The sequence below is a fragment of the Ailuropoda melanoleuca genome, chromosome 13 (assembly GCF_002007445.2).
Source record: "Ailuropoda melanoleuca isolate Jingjing chromosome 13, ASM200744v2, whole genome shotgun sequence".
Classification (NCBI taxonomy): Eukaryota; Metazoa; Chordata; class Mammalia; order Carnivora; family Ursidae; genus Ailuropoda; species Ailuropoda melanoleuca.
In genome coordinates this window covers 76,291,200-76,314,628 of record NC_048230.1, presented here as the reverse complement: position 1 = coordinate 76,314,628, position 23,429 = coordinate 76,291,200, and the positions used below count along the sequence as shown (strand labels likewise).

General features: G+C 46.1%; 2 protein-coding genes across 3 annotated transcripts in view; both read right to left on the bottom strand.

Annotated features, from left to right (window-relative positions):
• SHLD1 (shieldin complex subunit 1) overlaps positions 1 to 10,556 on the bottom strand; it is an 85,732-nt gene extending 75,176 nt beyond the window's left edge. Inside the window, exons 1-3 of one of the 2 annotated variants that reach the window (XM_019793416.2) lie at positions 9,780 to 10,556; positions 7,992 to 8,106; positions 7,020 to 7,200 (exon numbers count right to left, since the gene is read on the bottom strand). In XM_019793416.2, coding sequence (XP_019648975.1) covers positions 7,020 to 7,197 — 178 coding nt within the window. In that variant the 5' untranslated portion in view covers positions 7,198 to 7,200; positions 7,992 to 8,106; positions 9,780 to 10,556. Of the gene's footprint in view, positions 1 to 7,019; positions 7,201 to 7,299; positions 7,510 to 7,991; positions 8,107 to 9,779 lie in introns of those variants that run through there. The other variant, XM_019793415.2, reaches the window with a different exon arrangement.
• A 4,140-nt stretch (positions 10,557 to 14,696) lies between these two features.
• LOC117795475 (shieldin complex subunit 1-like) overlaps positions 14,697 to 23,429 on the bottom strand; it is a 10,990-nt gene continuing 2,257 nt past the window's right edge. The window contains exons 2-3 of the mRNA XM_034640329.1: positions 15,733 to 15,913; positions 14,697 to 15,613 (exon numbers count right to left, since the gene is read on the bottom strand). Of these exons, the coding sequence (XP_034496220.1) occupies positions 15,600 to 15,613; positions 15,733 to 15,913 (195 nt within the window). The 3' untranslated portion in view covers positions 14,697 to 15,599. The remainder of the gene's footprint in view (positions 15,614 to 15,732; positions 15,914 to 23,429) is intronic.

Below are 23,429 nucleotides of genomic sequence, written 5' to 3'. Positions count from 1 at the left end.
GTACACAGAAGTAAACAAGCCTCTTCTCCCATAGCAGGCATCTTTGAAACTCAAAAGAGAGGAGCAATGAAGAGATGTCACAGATGCCAACGAGCATTCTTGAGCCTTTGAAAAGAATTCTCCTCTTAAACTATGTATTTCTAATGACTAATGTTATCTACAATTTAGCAGTCTAAAATAGAGAACTATATTCTCCTATTTTTAGAACAGGGGTGGAAAAATCAGTTAGAAATAGTCTATATAGAGGGTCACCGAGGAAATAGAGGGGTTGCCAGGTTGCTCTGTGACCTCGGGTGATCTGTCTCATTATCCTGGGGCTCGACTGCCCCTGGCAGAAAAATGACACATCTGGGTGAACTTGGGGGTTTTCAAACTCTTTTGGGCCCTGACATCCTTTCTTCCAATGACTGCTCATCTGGAAGCCTATGACACAAGTGAGTTGACATGGGGAGCAAGAGTGGAGAGGCCAGGGCCCCCATAAGGTCGATCTGGACCTTACAGTTCCCGAAGGGCTGCCTGGAGCACAATTTGAACACCGCTGGCCCAGAAGGTGTAATAACATTCTCGGACTCTGTGGGCCTTAGTCACTGGCCCTTAAGGTTCATCCCTCACCACTCGGGCCACACAATCAGGACACACTGCTGCCTTCCAACAGCAGCAAGAAAAGAGTTCAAAATCCTGCTCTGGATCTGAAAATGAAGTCTAAGGGGCTGAGCCTCTAGACCTCAACTTAGGTAATTCTGCCGTGCTGGACACTCAAATTTCCCAAATACAACCCGTCAGCTGGACATGGGACAGTAAGCACCAGATTTTGTTCAACGATTTCTCAGAGAATCCATTCATCAACCTCCTTCTTTCCCTTCCTCCATCTTGGGTCCGGTTTAGAGGGCGCTGGGTCATTAGCTGCGAGGTCGGGGATCGTTTAATGACTATAAGGAAAATGTCTTTAACATCATTTACATGTCTAAAATATAGCGTGACTCCTATATAAAATGACAACACCACATTCAGAATTCTATAATTATTATATAAATTCTATTTTGAGATTTTAGATTTAAGAGCTTAAAATTTTTTATGGAAATAAAATTTTCCAGAATTACAAATAGGTATCATATGACTCATAGAAAGGAAAAAAGATATAGTTATCTACTTTTTTTTTAAACATTTTATTTATTTATTTGTCAGAGAAAGAGAGCAAAAGAGCACAAACAGGGGGAGTGGCAAGCAGAGGAAGAAGCAGGCTTCCCACTGAGCAAGGAGCCCGATGCAAGACTGGATCCCAGGACCCTGGGATCATGACCTGAGCCGAAGGCAGACACTTAACCAACTGAGCCACCCGCATCCCTTATAATTCTCTACTCTTAAATAGTAGGTGCCTGGGTGGCTCAGTCGTTAAGCATCTGCCTTCGGCTCAGGTCATGATCCCAGGGTCCTGGGATCGAGCCCTGCATCGGGCTCCCTGCTCAGCGGGAAGCCTGCTTCTCCCTCTCCCACTCCCCCTGCTTGTGTTTCCTCTCTTGCTGTCTCTCTTTCTGTCAAATAAATAAATAAAAATCTTTTTTAAAAAATAGCAAATTCCTTGGATGAAATGCCTAAATATACAGGTTACAAAATGGCCTTTGAAGATTGGGACGTTGACAGATTCCAAAAGAAAAATAAGGAGATGTTAAACTGCTATTTAACTCTAAACGCAGAGCCAGGGCTGTCAGGTAGGTTTTTTAATCATCAGAGACTTATTATGTTTCACATTCAATTTGCTGTACACATTCAGCCAATTTCTCAACAGATGCTCTTAGAAGTTAAAGTTTGAGGAAAGGGCTCAAAAAGAAAGATTTCCCATTCTCTATACTGCAACGTGTAAGCCAAGACTTCAGAGGAGCTCTTTGTCCCGACGAGAATGCATCTGGGGCGCTCTCCAGAACAAAGGCTGCAGAGGACCCTGAAGAGATCAGCAACAGGAACTGCGCAGACTTTCGCAAGCCACAGAGTAGTACACACAGGACTTCACCTCCAGGAAACCTTGGTGACTTTGCTTTTGAGGGGCTTATCCAAGACCAATGACCCCCATTCCATGGCACTTCCTTCTGCCTACTCTACGCTTTTCTCAAGCCCAGTAACCAAAGAGAAAGGGAACAAGTATCTAAGAGGCAGGGCACCCAAGGCCATCGATAAATGTGTACTGGAGATGAATGACGGACTCGATTCAGCAATCTCTGGCCCGGAGTTGACCGGGGAGAAAGGAGCACATTTCAAGGGCTGGAACAATGCAGCGGAGGCATTATGGCCTGACTGTGCATAAAAACCAGCCCGACAGGAGCCGCAGACCTGTGTTAATGAGTAGTTAGACACCCACCGGCAGGGATCTGTATCATGCAGCTGGTGTGCACCTGTACGTTGCCTGGAGCCTTGCCAGTTATTACAACATTGCAATCCTGCTGAATTGGTCGTTAAAGATTTTGAATAAACGCCCCAGACATGAGAGGACACACAGCCCTGAAAATGAGGCACAGGAGTCTGACTGGAGTTGGAAGGAAAGTGAAGGTGTACAATGACATCTCCAAGGGACTTAAATTGAAGAATGTGACAGAAATGCGGTTTCAGGAAAACCTTTCAGGCAAGCGTGGTCTGCTGCCAGATCTCACCAGGAAGGGCAGAGGGAGAGAGTTTCGTACTCCTGCACCTGGATTAGGTGACAAGTGGTTTGTTCGATCGTCACTTCATAAGGAATGGCTAGACAACCCCTACTCAAGACACCAGTTCAAGACAGACGAGCTGAGTTTATGTGGACAGACACAGCCCAGCCTTGCCTGCCTGCCTTTGGGTATCCAGACTGAAATGACCAAGGCTTTCAGGTTTTTCTGACTAATACTCTCAGATTCTTATCAACTCATTAGTTTCCTAGAAAGTGCTCTCAAGTCTCATGTCCCTTGCTACTAATATCCTCCTCCAGGGCATGGACGATGATATGGCAGTTGGGCATACAAGATAAGGGCAGAGAAGTATCCATTAGGGGGCGCCTGGGTGGCTCGCTAGGATAAGCACCTGACTCTTGATTTCAGCTCAGGTCATGATCTCAGGGTGGTGAGACTGAGCCCCTTCTTGGGCTCCGTGCTCAGCGGGGAGTCCGCTTAAGATTCTCTCCCTCTGCCCCTCCCCCCACTCACTGTGCAAGCACGCGCAAAAAAAGTATCCATTAGATTTAGCTCCGGGGGGGAATCAGCAGCATCTGAGCAAGGGCAGGCTCAGTCTAGTGAGTAGTGGGGGTAGAGGACATGTGCCCAGGAATGAGGAACAATTGTAAGAAGCAGCAGAATGGAATACAGGCAATCCCTTCAAAAAGCCTCGCTGGCAAGAGCCGGTGAGTGACGAGCCAAAGCCAGAGGCAGCTGCATGGTGAAATGGAGGATCCTTTACAAAAGTGAGGCTTCAGCTCGGGTCCATACCCCTACAACCTGGCTTTCCCAGTGGTCCCTGCCATCTCCTAAAACTGAGGCCACTCGTCCCTTACCTGCTATTCTTCCAGGGGTTACAACTGTGATGCTGACTCAAACCTTGAAGTCGGCGCCTTGCCGACTGCACACTGCCTGCCACCTGCCGGGATTTCTGGGTGCTCTCGCTGCATCACCCCTTGCAGGGCTGTGCTCTGCTACCAGTGGGCTATTCTATACCACCCTTGTGGCCCCCACCCCTTTGCTAACTGTGCATATAAATTTGGACTGTAGGTTTTGACAATTGGGTTAATTTGAATTTTTTTTCAATTTGTTTATTTATTTTTGAGAGAGAGAGAAAGAGCACCAGCAGGGGGAGGGGCAGAGGGAGAAACAGACTCCCCACTGAGCAGGGAGCCTGACATGAGACTTGATCCCAGGACCCAGGGATCATAACCTGAGCCGAGGGAGACACTTAACCAACTGAGCCACACAGGCACCCATGACTGAATCTGAAGGGTCAGCTCCTGGCTCCCACTTAAAACCCAGCAGCTAGAGAAGCCGGATCCTAGCTTCACCCTCAGACCTCTATTCCACTGTAACCAACCTACCATACTCCACCAGTTCTTGAGACAGTCAACCATATGGTGAGCCAAGCACAAGCTTCCTAAGTGTAGTCAACAGTGAGCGAATACTAGGGTGGGTACAGCCCAATGGTGACTGTCAGCTGGAAACCTTTGACTGTATTCACCAATCTCTAGAAGACCAACTTCCTAACAACACACAGCAGCAAAAACCAAGAATGCAAGCTGGCTCGAGAGTGGGATATGCTAAGAATTGAAATAGAACAGTAGCCATCAGAGCACCAACAGAGACCAATGTAAAGGTAGGCTGTGTCTGTGAGCAAACAACAGATCAGAGTTATCAGAACTAGATGAAAATGTGGGCAAAATCTGCTGGAGGGCTGTGGGGGAGGGCACCTGTAAGTACAACTATCCATGCAAACAGCAAAGGGAAGAAAACTGGATCCTATGTATAAAAAGAAAATCAAACCTCGAGGACAGTTGGACAGTTGGACAGCTGGACAGTTTTGAGAAACGGGAGGTGGAAGATGACCAGCCCAGAGCAAATCAGGCTGGGCAGTTAGGACAGCAACTTCCCCTAGAGTTTAGGACCGCATTTTAGGAACATCAGAAAGACAGAGCCTCCAAATCTAAATCTTTCTTCTACCTGTCCTTACTTCCTAAAATTACACCATTCTTTTAGGGCTATGTCCTCTTAAACAAAGGCCTTCCAGGAAAAGCAAACACTTGAAGCTACGGTTAGTCATTTGTCTTTCAGTTGAAGTTTCAGATTGTTTTTTGGGAGGCTTTGCTGGGTGACATGTGTAGGCCCCAGGCACCCGGGGATGGGGCAGAGGCCCAAGCAGGGAGGAGAAATGAGAGCTGGGACCCTGAAGGGCACAGGCCCAGAGTGACTCAGCTGGGTGTGGGGTGCACGTTACAAGCCTCTTGTGTTCTATCTTGACAGAAATGTCAGAGGATTTATACCACCACACATGAGCTGATAACTTACTCTGCGCACAGTGATGGGCGACCGTTTGGCCACGTCTCCATCAGTTACACAATTTGACTTTTCTTCTGGGAGCCAGAGGCAATCTGACAATCTCCTCCAACGTTGATTGTGCTACGGGGCTACATTCAGGCTTCACCTGATTCAGTGCCCCCAAGACTCCCACTCCTTATACACGGAACGTTCTAAAGTCACTCATAATCAGCTAAGCTACATGTGTGGGAAGTAGAGAGGTGAACAGAGAGGTTTTATGTTGGGATCAAGTTCAGCCCCAAATCCATACAGGTATATCTCTCAATGAAATAATAATAGCAGTTAATATTTACTCATTCCTTCCTCATACAAGTATTTATTGAGTACTTGCTATCCTGGAGTTCATATTCCAGTGAGGGGAGACAAAGAAATTAACAGTCCTACCCAGGGTGCCCAATGGCCCTCGTGCTGTGGAGAAGAATAAAGCCAGGGAAGGGGGTGACAGAAGAGCCTCCGAAGGAGGTGGGGGGCTGGCTCTTCGATGCAGGAGGCAAGGGTGGGCTTCCGGAAAGGGCGAGCGCACACTTGGTGTGGCGGAGGCCCAGCCCAGGCAGGGCAAGGAGACAGGTAGGAGGTGAGGTTAGAGAGGCGGCAGGCCCAGGGTTCAGAGGGCATGGGCGCCAGCTAAGGACTTTGATTTTTGCTCTGAGACAGAAGAGAAGCCATGGGAGCTTTGCACCAAGGACTAACATGATCTGATTTGTATTTTATTTTATTTATTTTTTTATTTATTTTTTAAAGATTTTATTTATTTACTTGACAGAGACAGACAGCCAGCGAGAGAGGGAACACAAGCAGGGGGAGTGGGAGAGGAAGAAGCAGGCTCATAGCAGAGGAGCCTGATGTGGGGCTCGATCCCAGAACGCCGGGATCACGCCCTGAGCCGAAGGCAGATGCTTAACGACTGCGCCACCCAGGCGCCCCTGATTTGTATTTTAAAGAGGATCTTCTGGTGGCTCTGCTGAGAAGAGATGGTAGGAGGACAGGACAGGTATGGAAAGAGTGGTCAGGAGACTCAACGATAATCCAGAAGACAGACAAGAGTGGCTCATACCAGGGTGGTGGCCGTGGAGATGGCAAAACTGTTTAGATTCTAGATTTATTTGGTGGAGCTGACAGTAAGGGACCGGATGTCAGAGAGGTTGACAAGGACTTCTAGGTTTGGGGCTAAGTGAACAGATGGATAAAAGTGCTTTTCTGAGATGAGAAAGCCTCACAGAATATGAGGGGGAAGGAACTGGGGAGGAGGGAGAGGAATTAGCAATCTGGTTTAGGATATATCAAATTTAAGAAGTCTGACAGAAGTCCAAGTGATGATGTCAAGTATACAGAGCTCAGAGCTGTTAGGAAATGTCCCCCAAGTCCCATAGCCAGTAAGTGGCAGAGCTTTGAGTCCAGGTCCGTGGACCTCCAGGTCTGGACCAGGCATGAATTGGGGAAGACAAGGGCTTTGCAACCGGGGATGGTCACTAATATGTCAAGGAATCATCATTAAGCTTACATAATGGACTTTTTGGCAATTCAGCCAGGGAAACTTGTAGAAAAGTTGTTCCCCAAATGCAGAATATACTTCATACAAGGAATACTAAAGTCTAAAGTCCCTGTTACCTATAACATATAACAGGCTCACACAGCTACTTTCTGAAGTTTTAAAAGAACAAAACAAAAAACAATTCCACCCTCTCCCTGTTGAGCCTCTGAATGCAGCTGGACAGAGATTAGAAAGGGACTCAGACAAAAAGGCCTCCAGGAAACAGCCCCGTGTGGTGGTTACACTAGGGAGCTTGTCCTTTGAAGTCTCGCCCCACAGTTGTGCTTAGATAGATGTTTTCTACCCCAGACAATGGATCATTCCTCAGAGAGGTGCCACTGGAAGGGAGAGAAACAAACCAACACATACCTATATGTAGCCCGCGCGTGTGTGTGTGTGTGTGTGTGTGTGTGTGTGTGTGTGAATGTTAGCTTGTTTTAAACTCTGCTTCTCACCTGAATCCACATCAGAAGAGCCAGGAAGAGAAAGGGCTTCCACAGAACTAAAAGCCTCGCTGTGGGCCTCCTGGTGGGGTCTCTGCAGCACGTAATCTCTTATGTCATCAACTGGCGGCAAGTCCAAAGCGCTGCTCTCCTCTGACTGGCTGCCTGGAGTGGCTCCCTGGGTCGCCATGTCCTGCCACGGAAAAAACAATTCAACACAAAAGGCTTCAGAAGAGGGGCCTCCATTTCATCCAGAGCTGGAAGGGCCAAAGTCCCAGAGTACTTTACTTGCCCGTTAGTAAACGGTCTTCCTCGCCCTTACTTCAGACTTCCAGTATTTGTTTATCATGTTTCTTCATCAGGAGAAACAAATATTCTCAGCACAGAAAGAAACCATTAATAATTTCAGCTGGAGGGGCGCCTGGGTGGCCCAGTCGGTTAAGCGGCCGACTCTTGGTTTCAGCTCTGGGGGTGATCTCAGGGTCACGGAGGGGGTCATCGAGCCCCACGTCAGGCTCTGCGTTCAGTGTGGAGCCTGCTAGAGATTCTCTCTCCTTCACCCTCTGCCCCTTCTGCTCATGCTCTTTCTCTCTCTCTAAAATAAATAAGTAAATCTTTAAAAAATAATGATGATTTCAGCTGGAGAATAAGCTGCATGTCTGACAAGGATGAAACACTGGGTAGCACTGTAATCCAAGGACTGCAAGACCATTTAATGAGACAAGAAACTGTTCATGATACATTATGTGGATAAAAGATTCCTAAACAATAGGTAGGATTTGATCCAGATTTTATAAAATACAATATCATGTGTGGGGTGTCGGCGTGTGTGTGTGTGTGCGTGTGTGTGTGTGTACAAGTGAGAAATCTACAGATCTCTAACTTTAAAAAGCATCTGGAAGGGTATATTCCAAATTAACTTCAATGGTAATTAATTCAGTGGTTTAATTTCTGAAGAGTGAGATTATAGATGATCTGTATTACCTGCAGCCTACTCCAAGACACATCCAGTCAATGATCTCACAGGCCACGCCCTCCGCAGACAAAGGTGAGTGTAACAGACCCTTCCCTCAAGTTGCTCCAAACACTGAGACATATCCTGTAAACCCAAGGACAAGACAGAGGAGAACCCAGAAAGGCACAGCAAGCTTTCTGGATGAGGTCATCGCCATGCAAGGGGCAGGCCAGACCATGACGGGTGGACAGCCTAGCACCAGTAGGACCAGCTTAGGCAACCACCGGCATGGGGTGTCGGGAGTTTAAAGTGAGAGTCGAAGAACAGTCACGCATGGGTAACTGGGGAGGGACCAGCCCTGTGGTTTCAGCAGGATGACCATGGGGCTCTCTCCTGTTCCCACGCCAGCTCTGGAAGGACAGCAAGGCCCAGCCACTGTCAGCAACGTGGAAACACAAACTCTCCAGCTGAGCTCTACAGACCACACAGGTGGCTTATTGGCTTCATCATTCGGACATTCCTCATTAAAAATGAGGTGATCCTAAAAAAATAACATAAGGGCACCTGGGTGGCTCAGTCAGCGAAGCATCTGCCTTTAGCTCAGGTCATGATCCCAGGGTCCTGGGATTGAGTCCTGCATTGGGCTCCCCCTCTGCCCCTCCCCTGACGCTCGTGCTGGCGCACTCTTGCTCTTTCTCTCTCTCTCTCGCAAATATTAATAAAATCTCTAAAAAAAAAAAAAAAAACACTTAAAAAATGAAATAAAAAAAGGTGTCCTCCCTCTGCAACTCTCTGCCTCATAAATTTCATAAATCGTTGTCATCAGTAAATCCTATGATAGCCACCACCATGCATCGTGACTGCCACGGGCTGCCGTGAGCCATGCAGAAGAGCTACACGGTTAGACCTGCAGACCGGGCAGCGGGATGGGAGATGCATCTGCAGGGCTTCAGGCAAGCGGCAGGCAAGCTCAGAAGCAATAGGGATTCCTTCACCTGCCCTGGTCCTGGTGAGAGAGGAGGGCAGGGCAATCAAGAGCAGGGGACAGATTAAGTAACATATTTAGGAAGTAAAATGAGAGTAGAACTTAATAACTGAATGGATAACGAGGTTAAAGAGAAACTGAGAGTCAACAAGGAGTGGCAGCTCTATGACGGGATGGTTTTATGGACTGAGTTAGAGAAGATTAGAGGAGGAACAGTTTCGGGAGGAGGCAGTATTCCAAATTATGGAATACGGTGCCGCTGTTAAAATGACAGTTGGAACTTGAAAGATCTCAAAGACATATGCTTGAATGAAACAAGCAATTTCAGAGTAAGTTTATAGTAAGAGTAAATCACATTTATCCAGCGTGTGTTGGATGCCAAGTCCTGTGCTAAGAGCTGTATCTACAACAGCCCTATGAAGCAGGTAATCCTGCTTCTACCCTCATTTACAGTCAGAGAGTCAGACACAGAGAGAAGCAGAGCAACTTGCCCAAAAAAACTCATCTAGAAAGTACCACGCTAGGATGCACCCAGCTCCAAGAGCTCCCAGCCTCCTGCGTCTGCACAGCCCAAAGAACCACCTGATCAGACAAAGATAGGGGTGTAGAAAAACAAATCAACAGAGAGAGGCCTGGCAAGATTCTTCTTGTTTGAGGACACCCGGTCACATGCTGTTGTGGACATTCGCTCAGGCAGAAAGCGAGCCAAGATAGCAGCTGATTGCTTCTGAAAGAAGCAGAGGGATCAAGGTTCTGAAAGAAGCAAGAACATCCTGTCTTTTCACACGTTATATTAGCCAACCAAGCCAGAAGTTTTAGCAAACATCTCTACCACAGGCATCTGTGTCTCCTCCTTCTCCCCTCGTGTTACCCAACACTGCTCCAGAAGCTCCTGGAAGGGAAAAAAACAGGTCAGTGAAGGACAGGAGTCGATCCTGCCTGCCTGAAAAGGAGCCTTGAAATCACCCAACAAGCAAGAGTGTCATCAGTGATACAAATGAAAGGAATCCTTCTTGAAAACAAACAGCATGTTGATGTGACATCTATCTTTTCTTTTAGAATCACTTGTATTAAATGTCAAATGCATTACCAAAAAAAGGAAGAAAAAAGAAGCCCACTGAAAGATGGAATCCTGTTTCTTACAAAGTCAGAACCTGTGACTACAAAACATCTGGAACTCTGAGTTTGCACAGGTGAAAGCAAGTACGAGGGACAGCTGAGACCCTTTCTACCGTCTGCAACCACAAGTAGAATGCAGTGATTATCTTTTTTTTTTAAGATTTTATTTATTTATTTGAGAGAGAGAGAGCACACACACAAGCAGGGGGAGCAGCAGAGGGAAAGGGAGAAGCATTCCATGACCCTGAGATCATCACCTGAGCTGAAGGCAGACGCTTAACTGACTGAGCCACTCAGGCGCCTCGCAATGATTATCTTTGCCCTAAAACTTTTAATAGGTGGTTCCACTTCCTTCTCCAGAAGAGCTTATTCTCCTCTCTTAAAAGTACTTTAGTTACACAGTTTGAGCATTCTTTCCCAATACTGGAGTCTCTCCATACATCAAAACCTGCTTGCCAAGCAAAGACAGCCATCTCCCATGACTACGGATTCTTTTTTTTTTCTTTCAGATTTTTATTTATTTATTTGACAGAGACAGAGACAGCCAGCAAGAGAGGGAACACAAGCAGGGGGAGTGGGAGAGGAAGAAGCAGGCTCATAGCGGAGGAGCCTGATGTGGGGCTCGATCCCATAACGCCAGGATCACGCTCTGAGCCGAAGGCAGACGCTTAACCGCTGTGCCACCCAGGCGCCCCATGACTACGGATTCTTAACAGACCTATGAATCCAAGTCAGCCAGGGTCCCCGTATAAAAAGCTGTTTAACGTCATTTCTTTTTTCAATCAAGGCTTTTCCCTCCCAACATTTTACATGAAAATTTTCAAAGGTGAAAAAAAGTGGAAAGAATTATCCAATGAATATCCCTATAGCTACTGTCCAGAGTTCACAATCAACATTTTTCTGTGATTTTCCTTATCACAAAACTGTCCATCTATCCAACTCTCCTTGCATCTGTCAGTTCATCTTTGTATTACATTATTTCCATTTAAATGTAACGAGAGCTTCTGAGTTAGGGTATGATCCGATCAATTTGCATTTCCACACGCTCACGCTGTGAGCAAAGTGAAGCATGGGTCCGAGGAGGGTAAGAGGGAAGCAGGGAACACAGCTGGGAAGCTCTGAAGAAAGGTCCAGAGATGCACAGGGTCTCTGGAGTGAGAGATTTGGGTTTGAATAGCCTGCTGTCACTTTTTAGCTGCATCACCACGGGCAGGTCATCTGTTTCCTCATCTGTAACAATGGCCTGGGGCGCCTGGGTGGCTTAGTCGGTTAAATGTCTGACTTCTGATTTCAGCTCAGATCATGATCTCAGGGACGTGGGATCGAGCCTTGCGTTGGGCTCTGTGCCGGGTGCGGAGCCTGCTTAAGATTCTCTCTCTTGCTCTCCTCTGTCCCCGCCGACTCACACACACCCATGTGCTCTCTCTCTCCAAAGAAAGAAATGAATGAAAGAAAGAAATGAATGAAAGAAAGCAAGCAAGCAAGCAAGCCATTTTTAGAAAATGGCTTGCTGACCATGCTTACCTCATAGGGCTGTCATAGGAATTACATGAAATGAATGCACATAAAATACTCAGTATAGAACGCATGCTCAATAACGTCTAGGTCCAATAAGTGAAATAGTAATAATCAAAAAACAATTTACAGGCTCTTACCCTCCCAGCCCATCTCTCATCCATTTACCCTTCTATTTCCCATTCAGTAGCCATTTTACTTCTTTCATCCTTTTCCAGTGTATTCTATGATCCATTATCTTCTTAGTACCCTAAACTTCCCTTCCCTAACCATTCCGTCCTTTTATCACACTCCTTTGGCAAAACTCCAGCCTAGATGAACTCTACTTACCTATCCACTCTCCAGTGCTAGACGTGAGTCACTGAATAGGACAAGCTGGCTCACGCTAAATTAATGAGCAGCAGCCTGAAATGGGCTGTCTGGCCACATGAATCTTGAGATGTTTATCTCATAACTCCCTCTTCCCCTCTCCTTGACTCTCGTGTTTTCTCCAATCTTCTTCAACTCAGACCCTTCCCATCTCTCACACACCTTCCTGCTCTTTTCAGTAGATCTGCTCACTCCCTAATTGACAAAGGAAACAGAATCCAGCAGAGAGGACCTTCCTCCACTCCCCTATCCAACAGAACAAAGATTCCCACATCTGCCCACTGCTTCACCTCTCTTCACAACAGAGAGCCATCCCTCCTGTGGCGAAGTCCAAACCCTCCACCTGCGCCTTAAATCCCACTCTCCAGACCCTTCAACCAGCCTTCAGTGATGATAACCCCTTCTCCCACTTCTGTTCCACTGGACCTTCACTTGGATATTTCAACATGCCCAAATTGTTCCCATTTTCAACAAAACCTAATATGTAAGAGAATGTCCTTGTTCTTTGGAAATGCTACTCAAATATTCATTGGTAGGGGGACATACTGTGTGCAGCATATTCTCAAATAGTTCTAAGTGTGTGTGTGTGTGTGTGTGTGTGAGAGAGAGAGAGAGAGAGACAGAGACAGAGACAGAGACAGAGACAGAGAATGATAAAGTAAATGGATGGGGCAAGTGTGGACAACTGGCAAATCTAGAAAATGTTGTTTGGGATTCTTTGTACTAGTCTTGCAATTTTTTGAAGGCATAAAATCATATCAACATTCCCATTATGATGGGAATGCAAGCTGGTACGGCCACTCTGGAAAACAGTATGGGGGTTCCTCAAAAAGTTAAAAGTAGAGCTACCCTATGACCCAGCAATTATACACACCTTCCTGCCTTAGGGATTTACCCCAAAGATACAAATGTAGTGATCCAAAGGGGCAGCTGCACCCCAATGTTCATAGGAGCAATGTCTACAATAGCCAAAGTATGGAAAGAGCCCNGAATGCAAGCTGGCTCGAGAGTGGGATATGCTAAGAATTGAAATAGAACAGTAGCCATCAGAGCACCAACAGAGACCAATGTAAAGGTAGGCTGTGTCTGTGAGCAAACAACAGATCAGAGTTATCAGAACTAGATGAAAATGTGGGCAAAATCTGCTGGAGGGCTGTGGGGGAGGGCACCTGTAAGTACAACTATCCATGCAAACAGCAAAGGGAAGAAAACTGGATCCTATGTATAAAAAGAAAATCAAACCTCGAGGACAGTTGGACAGTTGGACAGCTGGACAGTTTTGAGAAACGGGAGGTGGAAGATGACCAGCCCAGAGCAAATCAGGCTGGGCAGTTAGGACAGCAACTTCCCCTAGAGTTTAGGACCGCATTTTAGGAACATCAGAAAGACAGAGCCTCCAAATCTAAATCTTTCTTCTACCTGTCCTTACTTCCTAAAATTACACCATTCTTTTAGGGCTATGTCCTCTTAAACAAAGGCCTTCCAGGAAAAGCAAACACTTGAAGCTACGGTTAGTCATTTGTCTTTCAGTTGAAGTTTCAGATTGTTTTTTGGGAGGCTTTGCTGGGTGACATGTGTAGGCCCCAGGCACCCGGGGATGGGGCAGAGGCCCAAGCAGGGAGGAGAAATGAGAGCTGGGACCCTGAAGGGCACAGGCCCAGAGTGACTCAGCTGGGTGTGGGGTGCACGTTACAAGCCTCTTGTGTTCTATCTTGACAGAAATGTCAGAGGATTTATACCACCACACATGAGCTGATAACTTACTCTGCGCACAGTGATGGGCGACCGTTTGGCCACGTCTCCATCAGTTACACAATTTGACTTTTCTTCTGGGAGCCAGAGGCAATCTGACAATCTCCTCCAACGTTGATTGTGCTACGGGGCTACATTCAGGCTTCACCTGATTCAGTGCCCCCAAGACTCCCACTCCTTATACACGGAACGTTCTAAAGTCACTCATAATCAGCTAAGCTACATGTGTGGGAAGTAGAGAGGTGAACAGAGAGGTTTTATGTTGGGATCAAGTTCAGCCCCAAATCCATACAGGTATATCTCTCAATGAAATAATAATAGCAGTTAATATTTACTCATTCCTTCCTCATACAAGTATTTATTGAGTACTTGCTATCCTGGAGTTCATATTCCAGTGAGGGGAGACAAAGAAATTAACAGTCCTACCCAGGGTGCCCAATGGCCCTCGTGCTGTGGAGAAGAATAAAGCCAGGGAAGGGGGTGACAGAAGAGCCTCCGAAGGAGGTGGGGGGCTGGCTCTTCGATGCAGGAGGCAAGGGTGGGCTTCCGGAAAGGGCGAGCGCACACTTGGTGTGGCGGAGGCCCAGCCCAGGCAGGGCAAGGAGACAGGTAGGAGGTGAGGTTAGAGAGGCGGCAGGCCCAGGGTTCAGAGGGCATGGGCGCCAGCTAAGGACTTTGATTTTTGCTCTGAGACAGAAGAGAAGCCATGGGAGCTTTGCACCAAGGACTAACATGATCTGATTTGTATTTTATTTTATTTATTTTTTTATTTATTTTTTAAAGATTTTATTTATTTACTTGACAGAGACAGACAGCCAGCGAGAGAGGGAACACAAGCAGGGGGAGTGGGAGAGGAAGAAGCAGGCTCATAGCAGAGGAGCCTGATGTGGGGCTCGATCCCAGAACGCCGGGATCACGCCCTGAGCCGAAGGCAGATGCTTAACGACTGCGCCACCCAGGCGCCCCTGATTTGTATTTTAAAGAGGATCTTCTGGTGGCTCTGCTGAGAAGAGATGGTAGGAGGACAGGACAGGTATGGAAAGAGTGGTCAGGAGACTCAACGATAATCCAGAAGACAGACAAGAGTGGCTCATACCAGGGTGGTGGCCGTGGAGATGGCAAAACTGTTTAGATTCTAGATTTATTTGGTGGAGCTGACAGTAAGGGACCGGATGTCAGAGAGGTTGACAAGGACTTCTAGGTTTGGGGCTAAGTGAACAGATGGATAAAAGTGCTTTTCTGAGATGAGAAAGCCTCACAGAATATGAGGGGGAAGGAACTGGGGAGGAGGGAGAGGAATTAGCAATCTGGTTTAGGATATATCAAATTTAAGAAGTCTGACAGAAGTCCAAGTGATGATGTCAAGTATACAGAGCTCAGAGCTGTTAGGAAATGTCCCCCAAGTCCCATAGCCAGTAAGTGGCAGAGCTTTGAGTCCAGGTCCGTGGACCTCCAGGTCTGGACCAGGCATGAATTGGGGAAGACAAGGGCTTTGCAACCGGGGATGGTCACTAATATGTCAAGGAATCATCATTAAGCTTACATAATGGACTTTTTGGCAATTCAGCCAGGGAAACTTGTAGAAAAGTTGTTCCCCAAATGCAGAATATACTTCATACAAGGAATACTAAAGTCTAAAGTCCCTGTTACCTATAACATATAACAGGCTCACACAGCTACTTTCTGAAGTTTTAAAAGAACAAAACAAAAAACAATTCCACCCTCTCCCTGTTGAGCCTCTGAATGCAGCTGGACAGAGATTAGAAAGGGACTCAGACAAAAAGGCCTCCAGGAAACAGCCCCGTGTGGTGGTTACACTAGGGAGCTTGTCCTTTGAAGTCTCGCCCCACAGTTGTGCTTAGATAGATGTTTTCTACCCCAGACAATGGATCATTCCTCAGAGAGGTGCCACTGGAAGGGAGAGAAACAAACCAACACATACCTATATGTAGCCCGCGTGTGTGTGTGTGTGTGTGTGTGTGTGTGTGTGTGTGTGTGAATGTTAGCTTGTTTTAAACTCTGCTTCTCACCTGAATCCACATCAGAAGAGCCAGGAAGAGAAAGGGCTTCCACAGAACTAAAAGCCTCGCTGTGGGCCTCCTGGTGGGGTCTCTGCAGCACGTAATCTCTTATGTCATCAACTGGCGGCAAGTCCAAAGCGCTGCTCTCCTCTGACTGGCTGCCTGGAGTGGCTCCCTGGGTCGCCATGTCCTGCCACGGAAAAAACAATTCAACACAAAAGGCTTCAGAAGAGGGGCCTCCATTTCATCCAGAGCTGGAAGGGCCAAAGTCCCAGAGTACTTTACTTGCCCGTTAGTAAACGGTCTTCCTCGCCCTTACTTCAGACTTCCAGTATTTGTTTATCATGTTTCTTCATCAGGAGAAACAAATATTCTCAGCACAGAAAGAAACCATTAATAATTTCAGCTGGAGGGGCGCCTGGGTGGCCCAGTCGGTTAAGCGGCCGACTCTTGGTTTCAGCTCTGGGGGTGATCTCAGGGTCACGGAGGGGGTCATCGAGCCCCACGTCAGGCTCTGCGTTCAGTGTGGAGCCTGCTAGAGATTCTCTCTCCTTCACCCTCTGCCCCTTCTGCTCATGCTCTTTCTCTCTCTCTAAAATAAATAAGTAAATCTTTAAAAAATAATGATGATTTCAGCTGGAGAATAAGCTGCATGTCTGACAAGGATGAAACACTGGGTAGCACTGTAATCCAAGGACTGCAAGACCATTTAATGAGACAAGAAACTGTTCATGATACATTATGTGGATAAAAGATTCCTAAACAATAGGTAGGATTTGATCCAGATTTTATAAAATACAATATCATGTGTGGGGTGTCGGCGTGTGTGTGTGTGTGCGTGTGTGTGTGTGTACAAGTGAGAAATCTACAGATCTCTAACTTTAAAAAGCATCTGGAAGGGTATATTCCAAATTAACTTCAATGGTAATTAATTCAGTGGTTTAATTTCTGAAGAGTGAGATTATAGATGATCTGTATTACCTGCAGCCTACTCCAAGACACATCCAGTCAATGATCTCACAGGCCACGCCCTCCGCAGACAAAGGTGAGTGTAACAGACCCTTCCCTCAAGTTGCTCCAAACACTGAGACATATCCTGTAAACCCAAGGACAAGACAGAGGAGAACCCAGAAAGGCACAGCAAGCTTTCTGGATGAGGTCATCGCCATGCAAGGGGCAGGCCAGACCATGACGGGTGGACAGCCTAGCACCAGTAGGACCAGCTTAGGCAACCACCGGCATGGGGTGTCGGGAGTTTAAAGTGAGAGTCGAAGAACAGTCACGCATGGGTAACTGGGGAGGGACCAGCCCTGTGGTTTCAGCAGGATGACCATGGGGCTCTCTCCTGTTCCCACGCCAGCTCTGGAAGGACAGCAAGGCCCAGCCACTGTCAGCAACGTGGAAACACAAACTCTCCAGCTGAGCTCTACAGACCACACAGGTGGCTTATTGGCTTCATCATTCGGACATTCCTCATTAAAAATGAGGTGATCCTAAAAAAATAACATAAGGGCACCTGGGTGGCTCAGTCAGCGAAGCATCTGCCTTTAGCTCAGGTCATGATCCCAGGGTCCTGGGATTGAGTCCTGCATTGGGCTCCCCCTCTGCCCCTCCCCTGACGCTCGTGCTGGCGCACTCTTGCTCTTTCTCTCTCTCTCTCGCAAATATTAATAAAATCTCTAAAAAAAAAAAAAAAAAACACTTAAAAAATGAAATAAAATAAGGTGTCCTCCCTCTGCAACTCTCTGCCTCATAAATTTCATAAATCGTTGTCATCAGTAAATCCTATGATAGCCACCACCATGCATCGTGACTGCCACGGGCTGCCGTGAGCCATGCAGAAGAGCTACACGGTTAGACCTGCAGACCGGGCAGCGGGATGGGAGATGCATCTGCAGGGCTTCAGGCAAGCGGCAGGCAAGCTCAGAAGCAATAGGGATTCCTTCACCTGCCCTGGTCCTGGTGAGAGAGGAGGGCAGGGCAATCAAGAGCAGGGGACAGATTAAGTAACATATTTAGGAAGTAAAATGAGAGTAGAACTTAATAACTGAATGGATAACGAGGTTAAAGAGAAACTGAGAGTCAACAAGGAGTGGCAGCTTCTATGACGGGATGGTTTTATGGACTGAGTTAGAGAAGATTAGAGGAGGAACAGTTTCGGGAGGAGGCAGTATTCCAAATTATGGAATACGGTGCCGCTGTTAAAATGACAGTTGGAACTTGAAAGATCTCAAAGACATATGCTTGAATGAAACAAGCAATTTCAGAGTAAGTTTATAGTAAGAGTAAATCACATTTATCCAGCGTGTGTTGGATGCCAAGTCCTGTGCTAAGAGCTGTATCTACAACAGCCCTATGAAGCAGGTAATCCTGCTTCTACCCTCATTTACAGTCAGAGAGTCAGACACAGAGAGAAGCAGAGCAACTTGCCCAAAAAAACTCATCTAGAAAGTACCACGCTAGGATGCACCCAGCTCCAAGAGCTCCCAGCCTCCTGCGTCTGCACAGCCCAAAGAACCACCTGATCAGACAAAGATAGGGGTGTAGAAAAACAAATCAACAGAGAGAGGCCTGGCAAGATTCTTCTTGTTTGAGGACACCCGGTCACATGCTGTTGTGGACATTCGCTCAGGCAGAAAGCGAGCCAAGATAGCAGCTGATTGCTTCTGAAAGAAGCAGAGGGATCAAGGTTCTGAAAGAAGCAAGAACATCCTGTCTTTTCACACGTTATATTAGCCAACCAAGCCAGAAGTTTTAGCAAACATCTCTACCACAGGCATCTGTGTCTCCTCCTTCTCCCCTCGTGTTACCCAACACTGCTCCAGAAGCTCCTGGAAGGGAAAAAAACAGGTCAGTGAAGGACAGGAGTCGATCCTGCCTGCCTGAAAAGGAGCCTTGAAATCACCCAACAAGCAAGAGTGTCATCAGTGATACAAATGAAAGGAATCCTTCTTGAAAACAAACAGCACGTTGATGTGACATCTATCTTTTCTTTTAGAATCACTTGTATTAAATGTCAAATGCATTACCAAAAAAAGGAAGAAAAAAGAAGCCCACTGAAAGATGGAATCCTGTTTCTTACAAAGTCAGAACCTGTGACTACAAAACATCTGGAACTCTGAGTTTGCACAGGTGAAAGCAAGTACGAGGGACAGCTGAGACCCTTTCTACCGTCTGCAACCACAAGTAGAATGCAGTGATTATCTTTTTTTTTTAAGATTTTATTTATTTATTTGAGAGAGAGAGAGCACACACACAAGCAGGGGGAGCAGCAGAGGGAAAGGGAGAAGCATTCCATGACCCTGAGATTATCACCTGAGCTGAAGGCAGACGCTTAACTGACTGAGCCACTCAGGCGCCTCGCAATGATTATCTTTGCCCTAAAACTTTTAATAGGTGGTTCCACTTCCTTCTCCAGAAGAGCTTATTCTCCTCTCTTAAAAGTACTTTAGTTACACAGTTTGAGCATTCTTTCCCAATACTGGAGTCTCTCCATACATCAAAACCTGCTTGCCAAGCAAAGACAGCCATCTTCCATGACTACGGATTCTTTTTTTTTTCTTTCAGATTTTTATTTATTTATTTGACAGAGACAGAGACAGCCAGCAAGAGAGGGAACACAAGCAGGGGGAGTGGGAGAGGAAGAAGCAGGCTCATAGCGGAGGAGCCTGATGTGGGGCTCGATCCCATAACGCCAGGATCACGCCCTGAGCCGAAGGCAGACGCTTAACCGCTGTGCCACCCAGGCGCCCCATGACTACGGATTCTTAACAGACCTATGAATCCAAGTCAGCCAGGGTCCCCGTATAAAAAGCTGTTTAACGTCATTTCTTTTTTCAATCAAGGCTTTTCCCTCCCAACATTTTACATGAAAATTTTCAAAGGTGAAAAAAAGTGGAAAGAATTATCCAATGAATATCCCTATAGCTACTGTCCAGAGTTCACAATCAACATTTTTCTGTGATTTTCCTTATCACAAAACTGTCCATCTATCCAACTCTCCTTGCATCTGTCAGTTCATCTTTGTATTACATTATTTCCATTTAAATGTAAGGAGAGCTTCTGAGTTAGGGTATGATCCGATCAATTTGCATTTCCACACGCTCACGCTGTGAGCAAAGTGAAGCATGGGTCCGAGGAGGGTAAGAGGGAAGCAGGGAACACAGCTGGGAAGCTCTGAAGAAAGGTCCAGAGATGCACAGGGTCTCTGGAGTGAGAGATTTGGGTTTGAATAGCCTGCTGTCACTTTTTAGCTGCATCACCACGGGCAGGTCATCTGTTTCCTCATCTGTAACAATGGCCTGGGGCGCCTGGGTGGCTTAGTCGGTTAAATGTCTGACTTCTGATTTCAGCTCAGATCATGATCTCAGGGACGTGGGATCGAGCCTTGCGTTGGGCTCTGTGCCGGGTGCGGAGCCTGCTTAAGATTCTCTCTCTTGCTCTCCTCTGTCCCCGCCGACTCACACACACCCATGTGCTCTCTCTCTCCAAAGAAAGAAATGAATGAAAGAAAGAAATGAATGAAAGAAAGCAAGCAAGCAAGCAAGCCATTTTTAGAAAATGGCTTGCTGACCATGCTTACCTCATAGGGCTGTCATAGGAATTACATGAAATGAATGCACATAAAATATTCAGTATAGAACGCATGCTCAATAACGTCTAGGTCCAATAAGTGAAATAGTAATAATCAAAAAACAATTTACAGGCTCTTACCCTCCCAGCCCATCTCTCATCCATTTACCCTTCTATTTCCCATTCAGTAGCCATTTTACTTCTTTCATCCTTTTCCAGTGTATTCTATGATCCATTATCTTCTTAGTACCCTAAACTTCCCTTCCCTAACCATTCCGTCCTTTTATCGCACTCCTTTGGCAAAACTCCAGCCTAGATGAACTCTACTTACCTATCCACTCTCCAGTGCTAGACGTGAGTCACTGAATAGGACAAGCTGGCTCACGCTAAATTAATGAGCAGCAGCCTGAAATGGGCTGTCTGGCCACATGAATCTTGAGATGTTTATCTCATAACTCCCTCTTCCCCTCTCCTTGACTCTCGTGTTTTCTCCAATCTTCTTCAACTCAGACCCTTCCCATCTCTCACACACCTTCCTGCTCTTTTCAGTAGATCTGCTCACTCCCTAATTGACAAAGGAAACAGAATCCAGCAGAGAGGACCTTCCTCCACTCCCCTATCCAACAGAACAAAGATTCCCACATCTGCCCACTGCTTCACCTCTCTTCACAACAGAGAGCCATCCCTCCTGTGGCGAAGTCCAAACCCTCCACCTGCGCCTTAAATCCCACTCTCCAGACCCTTCAACCAGCCTTCAGTGATGATAACCCCTTCTCCCACTTCTGTTCCACTGGACCTTCACTTGGATATTTCAACATGCCCAAATTGTTCCCATTTTCAACAAAACCTAATATGTAAGAGAATGTCCTTGTTCTTTGGAAATGCTACTCAAATATTCATTGGTAGGGGGACATACTGTGTGCAGCATATTCTCAAATAGTTCTAAGTGTGTGTGTGTGTGTGTGTGTGTGTGTGTGTGAGAGAGAGAGAGAGAGAGAGAGAGACAGAGACAGAGACAGAGAATGATAAAGTAAATGGATGGGGCAAGTGTGGACAACTGACAAATCTAGAAAATGTTGTTTGGGATTCTTTGTACTAGTCTTGCAATTTTTTGAAGGCATAAAATCATATCAACATTCCCATTATGATGGGAATGCAAGCTGGTACGGCCACTCTGGAAAACAGTATGGGGGTTCCTCAAAAAGTTAAAAGTAGAGCTACCCTATGACCCAGCAATTATACACACCTTCCTGCCTTAGGGATTTACCCCAAAGATACAAATGTAGTGATCCAAAGGGGCAGCTGCACCCCAATGTTCATAGGAGCAATGTCTACAATAGCCAAAGTATGGAAAGAGCCCAGATGTCCATCGACAGATAAATGGATAAAGAAGATGTGAGATACACACACACACACACACACACACACACAATGGAATACTACTCAGCCATCAAGGGAATGAAATCTTACCATTGCAACGACATGGATGGAACTAGAGGGCAGGATGCTAATCGAAATAAGTCAATCAGAGAGAGACGGTTATCATATGATCTCATTCATATGTGGAATTTAAGAAACAAAACAGGATCACAGGGGAAGGGAGGGAAAAATAAAACAAGAAATCAGAGACGGAGACAAACCATAAGAGACTCTTAATCATAGGAAACAAACTGAGGGTTGCTGGGGGTGGGGGTGGAGTAACTGGGTGATGGACACTGGTGAGGGCGAGTGATGTAATGAGCACTGGGTGTTGTATAAGACTGATGCATCACTGAACTCTACCTCTGAAACAATAATACACTATATGCTAATTAACGGAATTTAAATAAAAAATAAATATACACATTATTTTTAAAAAGCATATCAACATTAAAAGTTGTCAAGAAAGAGAGAAAAGTGAAAAGGAACTCTTTGACACCTGCTCTCCCCACAGCCAGTCTCCTCTCCTTTCCACAAACTTCTCAAGAGTCTGAACTGACTCATTTCCACATCTCCACCAACTCAATCACTCCAGCATATAACTTCTAGAAACTCTGCCATCCTTTGTTTGCTTTTCAGGGAGCCACTCTCCCTACTGTCCTCCCATCTCTTTGCCTTTGTTCCTTCCTGCCTGCTCTGTGGCTCATCTTCCATCCCCAACTGGACTTCCTCCATGTTTAGCCCAAGGCTCTCTCGTCTTTCCTCCTCTGAGACATTAATCACCACCTAGAAATTTCTCTCTAGCCCAGATCCTCCAACCTCCACTGCTTTCCAGACTTCAAGCATAATGACTTTCCTTCAGGTTCTCCAATAAGCTGAACTTCCTCCTTCTGCACTTGTCCTTCCCTCACCTAGATAACTCTTCTAAAAAATGGAAGAGGAGGGAACACGTCCAAATTTACTCTAAGTCCAGTATTAGCCTGACACCAAAACAAGACAATGATAATCACAAAAAACTACAGACCAATATTATGAACAGAGACACAAAAATCCTTGACAGAAAACAAGCAAACCAAACCCAGCAAAATATAAAAAGGATTATACTCCATGACAAGTGGAATTTATTCTAGGAATTCAAAGTTGTTTTCACATCTGAAAATCAATCTAATATACTATAGTAGAACAAAGGACAAAAATCACAACACACACACGGAGTATCTGATAAAGTCAAACACTCTTTCATGATCAAAATACTCAACAAACTAGAAATAGAAAGGAACTTCCTCAATCTGATAATTTTTTTTCAAAAAATGCATAACTAGCATCATACTTCGTAGTAAAGACTAAATGTTTTCCCCCAAAGATCAGGAAAAAGGTAATGATGTCTGCTTTGCTCACTTTCATTCAACATTATATTGGGGGTTTTAGCTAGCACAATTAGGCAAGAAAATGAAATAAAAGTCTTCCATAAAGATTTTCACAAAAGAGAGACGTAAAACTACTTCTATTAGCAGAAGATGTGATCTTGCAGATAGAAAATCCCAAGGAATCCTCTTTAAAAACCAGTAGAGGGGCGCCTGGGTGGCACAGCGGTTAAGCATCTGCCTTCGGCTCAGGGCGTGATCCCGGCGTTCTGGGATCGAGCCCCACATCAGGCTCCTCCGCTATGAGCCTGCTTCTTCCTCTCCCACTCCCCCTGCTTGTGTTCCCTCTCT